This window comes from Salmo salar, chromosome 13, assembly GCF_965601325.2.
Source record: "Salmo salar chromosome 13, fSalSal1, whole genome shotgun sequence".
NCBI lineage: Eukaryota > Metazoa > Chordata > Actinopteri > Salmoniformes > Salmonidae > Salmo > Salmo salar.
In genome coordinates this window covers 41,951,594-41,961,279 of record NC_138303.1, presented here as the reverse complement: position 1 = coordinate 41,961,279, position 9,686 = coordinate 41,951,594, and the positions used below count along the sequence as shown (strand labels likewise).

The 9,686-nt window shown below is 41.2% G+C and overlaps 1 protein-coding gene across 1 annotated transcript in view; it reads right to left on the bottom strand.

Moving 5' to 3' along the window:
* Window positions 1–1,128: 1,128 nt before the first annotated feature.
* LOC106567116 (putative phospholipid-transporting ATPase IIA) overlaps window positions 1,129–9,686 on the bottom strand; it is a 42,839-nt gene continuing 34,281 nt past the window's right edge. The window contains exons 27-28 of the mRNA XM_014136030.3: window positions 8,046–8,249; window positions 1,129–3,312 (exon numbers count right to left, since the gene is read on the bottom strand). Of these exons, the coding sequence (XP_013991505.1) occupies window positions 3,176–3,312; window positions 8,046–8,249 (341 nt within the window). The 3' untranslated portion in view covers window positions 1,129–3,175. The remainder of the gene's footprint in view (window positions 3,313–8,045; window positions 8,250–9,686) is intronic.

Sequence of the window (9,686 nt, the reverse complement as noted above, 5' to 3'; positions counted from 1 at the left end):
TAGATGACTCCCTGACACCAGGAGTCATATTGGGGACTCGCTATCTCTCCTCTTTTGATTAAATTGGAGGTTTGGCAATGCTCCAACAAGGGGCTCTGTTGAATGCTTGAAGCTCAGATGAAATAGTTCTAACGGGCATTGCAATTGATTCTGGGGTGGAATTTCAGTTTTCATGTAGCTGATTAACTTAAATTGTTTATTTTAAATGGTATAACCTACGCATGTGGGCCATGGAACAAGAAAAAGTTGGACGGAGAAGCAAGATTTTATTATGAACATAGTGTGGGGCTTGAATCCACGTTTTACTGGTTGAACTGAGGCTTAGTTCCAATAAACAATTTCTTGAAATCTTGGGAGATTCAATACATTTTAGCTTGTGCATGTTCTAATTTGGTGTGAGATTCAAGTAATATTTGCTAAGATCGATTCTTCGTAAAAGATAAACTGAAAAATGTATTTCATACTAACTGTACTTTATCAGATTTAATAAATCCCATAACTCCCTATCATGATACAATCCCTTTCTGACATTAGATGGTCAAAGAGACAGGGCATAGACTTACCCTTCCACACTGATGGCTACAGGATATGATTGTCAGAAAGTGTGGCTGACTGTATGAGGAGAGCAGCTTTTATTGAGTGTCAGGGACTCCCTCCTCTGGTGAAAATGAGACACAAACACTGATTTACATAAGGAAGATTTCCTCTACAATAACGGAAAGCCAAGGGAAAGGGGGATACCTAGTCAGCTGTACAACTGAATGCCTTCAACTGAAATGTGTCTTCTGCATTTAACCCAACCCCTCTGAATCAGAGGTGCTGGGTGCTGCCATAATCAACATCCACATCTTCGGCGCCTGGGGAACAGTGGCTTAACTGCCTTGCTCAGGGGCAGAACGACAGATTTTTACCTTGTCAGCTCGGGGATTCGATCCAGCAACCTTTCAGTTACTGGCCCAACGCTCTAACACAGTACAGCCTCAGTCCAGTCTGAGTATACTATAGGCCTAGTTTTACTGGAGGAATTGTTGTTCTTCTGTACCAAAACCAAGCACTTAAATTAACTCTCACAAAGCTAAACATATCAGAAAAAATTACAACAAAAAAGAATGAGAGAAATGACAATGGTTCTGTAACTAGAAAGGAAAACATGAGATTTATTTTATCACCACCAATATTCACAATTCAACACGATCCTCCCTTTTTGTTCTGCTAACTAGAGTGCAATTATACCAACACAAAATCATCAAGGTTAATAAATTAAACAGGTTATTTACAATTATGCAAGACAATACTTAAAAAAACAAAACTTCAAAACAGTCAAATAATGTAGTGTCATTCTACCACAATTGATGGTATGAAACTGCCAAAGTCCACATAAGAAAAAAAGTACAGCTGTCAGTTTTAACAAAATTCCTTGCAAGAAAAAGCATGTCAAATTCAAAGGGTTTGAATAATGTTTGAAACATCAACTAAAATAAGGAAAGATGAAGAGTAGGTCACAAAATACAAAATGCCTGTAATTCCAACTGAACAAGAAAAACTGTGAATTAGTAGTTATGACACCCTGTATGTACTCTGACACAAATTATTCACTAATCCTAACAGTAACCCCGTCATGGTATTAGTCTACATCTTTATAGTACATTAGCGAAAATAATAAAAAAAATGGGGACATTAGCCTACAACACAATGTAATTATTTACACTTTTTTGTACCAGTCGTCTCTCTTTCCTCTCTCCTCCTCTTCCCTCTCTCCTCCTCTTCCCTCTCTCCTCCTCTTCCTGAGGAATAGTATGTGAGGAATTCATTACATATTTTTCTTTAAAATGTGCACTAATATCTATTGAAAATCAACACATTCTACTGGGCCATTCACTCTGTGCAGGTGAAAATTGTTATCTTCTATTCCAGACATGTCTGTGAGAAGAGAAGAACTGGGAATTGTGGGGGCTCAGCTCTGGGTGAGGGGAGAGGGCAGACGGAGTGGTCAGAGTATTTTCAGCTATGGCTTGAATTGGCTTCATGTCATAACTAAAGTGAATCATGCAATGATACAGTGTGGCAAGAACTGGCGTCAGGAGTGGGCAGTGACCACGTGACAGGGTAGCCTACAGACTCCCTGGCCTAGCGGACACACGGCTAGTCTGACGGCCAAAGTGGAACATATGGCTTGGCTACAAATAGCATCCAGTTAGTGGCTGAATAGTGACCATGCTCTTCAGTTTAGACACAATCTATTTTACCAAACGTACAAAATGACAAAGACACAGCTTTTGACATCTGAGACAGTGGGTCATCATGCTATATTAAAGAACCAAGCCACCTCCACTTGGCTGGGTTGTAGTCGTTGGGTGACGCACAAACACATACACAAACAGAATTTGATCAGAGGTTAATCTCTAAGCCCCAGAACTGTTAACATAAAATTGCAACAAGTCCTTGAGAAACACTACTTCAGTACCAGTGTTCTCCATTAACAGAATGTGCCATAAAAAACACTTGAATTTGTAATACAACTATTATGTTGTAAAAAAAAAGTGGATATTAAAAACATTTAATTCCAGTGTATTTCACACTATATTTCCAATGGAACTACAATGATTACTCTGATAATGTACAATTTCAACATAATTACCATTTCAATGCATTTCAGACTGACATGCTTGTGTTGTTTTTTTATGCAAGTACTGTATGTTAGTCAAATCCAATCAAGTGATCCTTGTTAGTTCTCTAGGCCCGATGATTAGATACCAAACCTGATCTATATTGTTAATGAGTCCATGATTAAGAAGTGCACAGCCCTCTGTTAGTTCATTATGGCACATACTTCCTGATGGTATTCACACATTTTAGACCTGTGACCATGATAAAACACAGAATTCCGGTTACGGTAACCACCAATCCAATCAGTCTGGAAACATACTCAGTCATACTTGTCAGTCTTTACATCTAAACAGGGGAAATATTGTAGACTTACACAACAACTTTCTTCTCAAAAAAACTTTTTTTTCTTCTCACACCATCTCTTCCAATTGCACATGAACATTTAAGAATAAATTAAAGGGGAAGGGAACCCTTTAGGTTCTTATAAAGCGCAGGCTCTGTTAGATGAGAGGTACGGAGGTGTGCGAGCAGAGATCTCTCTCCTCCCTATGCACAGAAGCAGGGCTCTCTAGGAGGTGAGCTTTGAGTAGTTGGGCGGTGAGAAGCGTCTGCGCAGATACTTGAGGATGTAGAGGGGCAGACAGCTCACCAGGGTGATGACCGTCACCTTCCACAGGAACGACAGCGTGGCGATAAAATATACATCTAGATACAGCCAAGGAAACAGAGGGCAGGATGGTGGGTCATTTAAACAAATATGTTTTATATATGAGGAATTGAGTAAGTACGACTTAATATAATCAGGTTAGTATGACTACTGTTTGTATTTCAGTTGCCACTACTCAGTTCATTTAGTGACTAGGGGGGAGACCTAGCAGGGAGACCTAGCATCTAAATATATGGCAGAAGAGGGAAATGGCTTGCCATGTAATTGACTTATATTCAAGCTGTTCCATTCAGGGAAATTATGTACCTTTGGTGTCACTTGTGACTTTAAAAAGTTTAAATGGCCTCTCTTTTACAAAAGAGGAAGACGAGAAGGGCACTTTTGACCACGTTCAAGTCATAATGCTCAGTGGTCTGAAACTGACCTTCACACCCCACATAAAGGCTTAAAGTAGCGTTTGGAAAAAGCAAATAGATACTGTGGAGTAAATGATCAGAATCTATACAACTACTGAATTTGTACACAACCAGCCTAGAAACCAAATCTGATTTTGTTTCTACAGTTGAAGTTGGAAGTTTACATACGCTTAGGTTGGAGTCATTAAAAATCTTTTTTCAACCACTCCACAAATTTCTTGTTAACAAAATATAGTTTTGGCAAGTCGGTTAGGACATCTACTTTGTGCATGACAAGTAATATTTCCAATAATTTTTTATTTCACTTATAATTCACTGCATCACAATTCCAATGGGTCAGAAGTTTACATACACTAAATTGACTGTGCCTTTAAACAGCATGGAAAATTCCAGAAAATGATGTCATGGCTTTAGAAGCTTCTTATAGTCTAATTGACATCATTTGAGTCAATTGGAGGTTTACCTGTGGATGCATTTCAAGGCCTACCTTCAAACTTTGCTTGACATCATGGGAAAATCAAAAGAAATCAGCCAAGACCTCAGAAAAAAAAATGGTAGACTTCCACAAGTCTGGTTCATCCTTGGGAGCAGTTTCCAAACGCCTGAAGGTATCATGTTCATCTGTACAAACAATAGTACGCAAGTATAATCACCATGGGACTACGCAGCCATCATACCGCTCAGGAAGGAGACACGTTCTGTTTCCTAAAGATGAACGTACTTTGGTGCGAAAAGTGCAAATCAATCCCAGAACAGCAAAGGATCTTGTGAAGATGCTGGAGGAAACAGGTACAAAAGTATCTATATCCACAGTAAAATGAGTCCTATATCAACATAACCTTAAAGGCCGCTCAGCAAGGAAGAAGCCACTGCTCCAAAACCGCCATAAAAAAGCCAGACTACAGTTTGCAACTGCACATGGGGACAAAGATTGTACTTTTTGGAGAAATGTCCTCTGGTCTCATAAAACAAAAATACAACTGTTTGGCCATAATGACCATCGTTATGTTTGGAGGAAAAAGGGGGAGGCTTGCAAGCAGAAGAACACCATCCCAACCGTGAAGCACAGGGGTGGCAGCATCATGATGTGGGAGTGCTTTGCTGCAGGAGGGACTGGTGCACTTCACCAAGTAGATGGCATCATGAGGAAGAAAAATTATAAAGATATATTGAAGCAACATCTCAAGACTTCAGTCAGGAAGTTAAAGCTTGGTTGCAAATGGGTCTTCCAAATGGACAATAACCCCAAGCATACTTCCAAAGTTGTGGCAAAATGGCTTAAGGACAACAAAGTCAAGGTATTGGAGTGGCCATCACAAAGCCCTGACCTCAAGCCTATAGAAAATTTGTGGGCAGAACTGAAAAAGCATGTGCGATCAAGGAGGCCTATAAACCTGACTCAGTTACACCAGCTCTGTCAGGAGGAATGGGCCAAAATTCACCCAACTTATTGTGGGAATCTTGTGGAAGGCTACCCGAAACGTTTGACCCAAGTTAAACAATTTAAAGACAATGCTACCAAATACTAATTGAGTGTATGTAAACTTCTGACCCACTGGGAATGTGATGAAATAATTAAAAGCTGAAATAAATAATTCTCTATACTATTATTCTGACATTTCACATTCTTAAAATAAAGTGTTGATCCTAACTGACCTAAGACAGGGAATTTTAACAAGGATTAAATGTCAGGAATTGTGAAAAACCGAGTTTAAAATGTATTTGGCTAAGGTGTACAGTGGGGGAAAAAAAGTATTTGATCCCCTACTGATTTTGTACATTTGCCCACTTACAAAGAAATGATCAGTCCAGAATTTTAATAGTAGGTTTATTTGAACAGTGAGAGACAGAATAACAAAAGAATCCTGAAAAACATGTCAAAAATGTTATAAAATGATTTGCATTTTAATGAGGGAAATAAGTATTTGACCCCTCTGCAAAACATGACTTGGTACTTGGTGGCAAAACCCTTGTTGGCAATCACAGAGGTCAGACGTTTCTTGTAGTTGGCCACCAGGTTTGCGCACATCTCAGGAGGGATTTTGTCCCACTCCTCTTTGCAGATCTTCTCCAAGTCATTAAGGTTTCGAGGCTGACGTTTGGCAACTCGAACATTCAGCTCCCTCCACAGATTTTCTATGGGATTAAGGTCTGGAGACTGGCTAGGCCACTCCAGGACATTAATGTGCTTCTTCTTGAGCCACTCCTTTGTTGCCTTGGCTGTGTGTTTTGGGTCATTGTCATGCTGGAATACCCATCCACGACCCATTTTCAATGCCCTGGCTGAGGGAAGGAAGTTCTCACCCAAGATTTGACGGTACATGGCCCCGTCCATCGTCCCTTTGATGCGGTGAAGTTGTCCTGTCTCCAGAAAAACACCCCCAAAGCATAATGTTTCCACCTCCATGTTTGACGGTGGAGATGGTGTTCTTGGGGTCATAGGCAGCATTCCTCCTCCTCCAAACACGGCGAGTTTAGTTTATGTCAAAGAGCTCCATTTTGGTCTCATCTGACCACAACACTTTCACCAGTTGTCCTCTGAGTCATTCAGATGTTCATTGGCAAACTTCAGACGGGCATGTATATGTATTCTTGAGCAGGGGAACCTTGCGGGCGCTGCAGGATTTCAGGCCTTCACGGCGTAGTGTGTTACCAATTGTTTTCTTGGTGATTATGGTCCCAGCTGCCTTGAGATCATTGACAAGATCCTCCCGTGTAGTTCTGGGCTGATTCCTCACCGTTCTCATGATCATTGCAACTCCACGAGGTGAGATCTTGCATGGAGCCCCAGGCCGAGGGATATTGACAGTTCTTTTGTGTTCCTTCCATTTGCGAATAATCGCACCAAATGTTGTCACCTTCTCACCAAGCTGCTTGGTGATGGTCTTGTAGCCCATTCCAGCCTTGTGTAGGTCTAAAATCTTGTCCCTAACATCCTTGGAGAGCTCTTTGGTCTTGGCCATGGTGGAGAGTTTGGAATCTGATTGATTGATTGCTTCTGTGGACAGGTGTCTTTTTTACAGGTAACAAGCTGCGGTTAGGAGGACTCCCTTTAAGAGTGTGCTCCTAATCTCAGCTCGTTACCTGTATAAAAGACACCTGGGAGACAGAAATCTTTCTGATTGAGAGGGGGTCAAATACTTATTTCCCTCTTTAAAATGCAAATCAATTTATAACATTTCTGACATGCGTTTTTCTGGATATTTTTGTTTTTCTGTCTCTCACTGTTCAAATAAACCTACCATTAAAATTGTAGACTGATCCTTTCTTTGTCAGTGGGCAAACGTTTTCCCCCCACTGTATGTAAACATCCGACTTCAACTGTATATAGAAATATTTTTTTCCTGACTTTACATGTGACCCATATCAGATCTGCTCATTCACACAGATGTAGCCTCTGAAGTAGCACACAAATGCAATGCTCATTTCCTGTCACTGTTCCTTTACATTTTGGGGGGGTTGTCATGGTAAAGGTCATGTCCAAAAAACAACATTTGAGCAAAAAAATCTTATCTGAGGGTTCCATCAGAGGTCACATATGGAGGATCGAGTTTGTATCAGGATTCAGATCCACATATGGAGGTGGTGTAAATAGGAAGTCAAAATATCAGATTCCATGTGTTTTTTCGCTGTTCACACATTAGGGAAAAGATCAGAAAGGTATCAAATAATAATAATAATGAATTAAGCTGCCTGTGTAAACGAAGCCTTATGCTTTTTAAGTGACAAACAAGTTTCTCTAAAAAATGTTTTAAAAAAATGTGATGTTCGACATGTGGTACAGTAGTTTCTGAGTTACAGCCTCTGTTTGGTCATAAACACAAAGACCTTGGCCAGTGTGTGTGTGTGTGTGTGTGTGTGTGTGTGTGTGTGGTAGTTGGAGCAGGAAACTAACATGAGGCTAGCATGCCGGTGGCTGGCTGCACTCCTCTGGTACTATTTGTTACTTTATTCACCTTTAGCAGGACTTCCTACAGGCAGTACATTCCAGGTCTCAGCCAGCCCAGGGCTAACTGGACACCAGAGGCTGTATGAATGGATAAGAGCCTGTCATCACTGAATACTGACGTACAAATCCAACGGCAGTAAAACTGGGAAAGTCCATTACAATCAAATCTATCACTGTGTACTTGTAAATAAAATTGTAGCTGCATTATTTTGCTTCATCAGTATCAAAATTCCTGACATAGGAATTATTTGGCCATTAAAAGTGTGGGGGTGTACGTATGTGTGTTTACGCACCTATGAACTTGTGCAGGAAGACGGGCAAGGCAATGTTACTGGCTAGGCTGAGAAATCTGTGTGTGAGCACGTGTCTGTGTGCGTGTTTGAGTACAGTATGCATGTTTACGCACCTATGAACTCATGCAGGAAGACGAGCGAGGCGATGTAGCAGGCCAGACTGAGCAGCTCGGCTACGATCATGAGCCAGTGCCATGTCTGGATGGTGAGCGCCACCATCAGCAGCTCAGTGAGGATCAGTGAGGTGAAGGAGATGGCCACGATGTGGACAAACTCTGACTCAAACAGCAGCAACGCCCCATACATAATGATACTGCCTAAGGAGCACAGAAAACAGGCAGCACAACGTCAAGAGCACTGCCACTGCATTGGTGTGTAGCTGTGCATGTTTTTTTTTGTTAATTGTCAAAATAATGAAATCAATCAATTAATCAGTAAATGAATCAAACAACCGGCAGACACTTTGGTGCCATTAAAAAGCATTATTGAGTGGCTACATACAGTGCCTTCGGAAAGTATTCAGACCCCTTGACTTTTTCCACATTTTCTTACGTTACAACCTTATTCTAAAATGGATAAAATAAATAAAAAATCCTCACCAATCTACTACACACAATACCCCATAATGACAAAGTGAAACAGGATTTTTGAATTTTTTGCAACCAAGCCATGAGGTCGAAGGAATTATCTGCAGAGCTCCGAGACAGATCTGAGGCACAGATCTGGGGAAAGGTACAAAAACATTTCTGCAGCATTGAAGGTCCCCAAGAACACAGTGGCCTCCATCATTCTTAAATGTTAGAAATTTGGAACCACCAATCAGGCGTTTATGGTAGAGTGGCCAGAAGGAAGCCACTCCTCTGTAAAAGGCACGACAGCTCGCTTGAAGATTGCCAAAAGGCACCTAAAGGACTCTGACCATGAGAAACAAGATTCTCTGGTCTGATGAAACCAAGATTGAACTCTTTGCCCTGAATGCCAAGCGTCACGTCTGGAGGAAACCTGGCACCATCCCTACTGTGAAGCATGGTGGCGGCAGCATCATGCCGTGGGGATGTTTTTCAGCGGCAGGGACTGGGAGACTAGTCAGGATCGAGAGAAAGATGAATGATGCAAAGTACAGAGAGATCCTTGATGAAAACCTGCTCCAGAGCATTCAGGACCTCAGACTGGGGAGAAGGTTCACCTTCCAAGAGGACAATCACCCTAAGCACACAGCAAAACGATGCAGGACTGGCTTCGGGACAAGTCTCTGAATGTCCTTGAGGGGCCCCGCAAGAGCCCAGACTTGAGCCCGATCGAACATCTCTAGAGACACCTGAAAATAGCTGTGCAGCGACACTCCCCATCCAACCTGACAGTGCTTGAGAGGATCTGCAAAGAAGAATGGGAGAAGCTCCTCAAATATAGGTGTGCCAAGCTTGTAGCGTCCTACCCAAGAAGACTCAAGGCTGTAATCACTGCCGAAGGTGCTTAAATAAAGTACTGAGTAAATGGTCTGAATACTTACGTAAATGTGATATTTCAATTTTTTTATACATTTTGCTTTGTCATTATGGGGTATTGTGTGTAGATTGAGGAGGGGAAAAAACTATTGAATACATTTTAGAATAAGGCATTAACGTAACAAAATGTGGAAAAAGTCAAGGGGTCTGAATACTTTGCTAATTAATTGTATGTACAGAACCAGCCAAAAGTTTGGACACATCTACTCATTCCAGGGTTTTTCTTTATTTCTCCTATTTTCTACATTG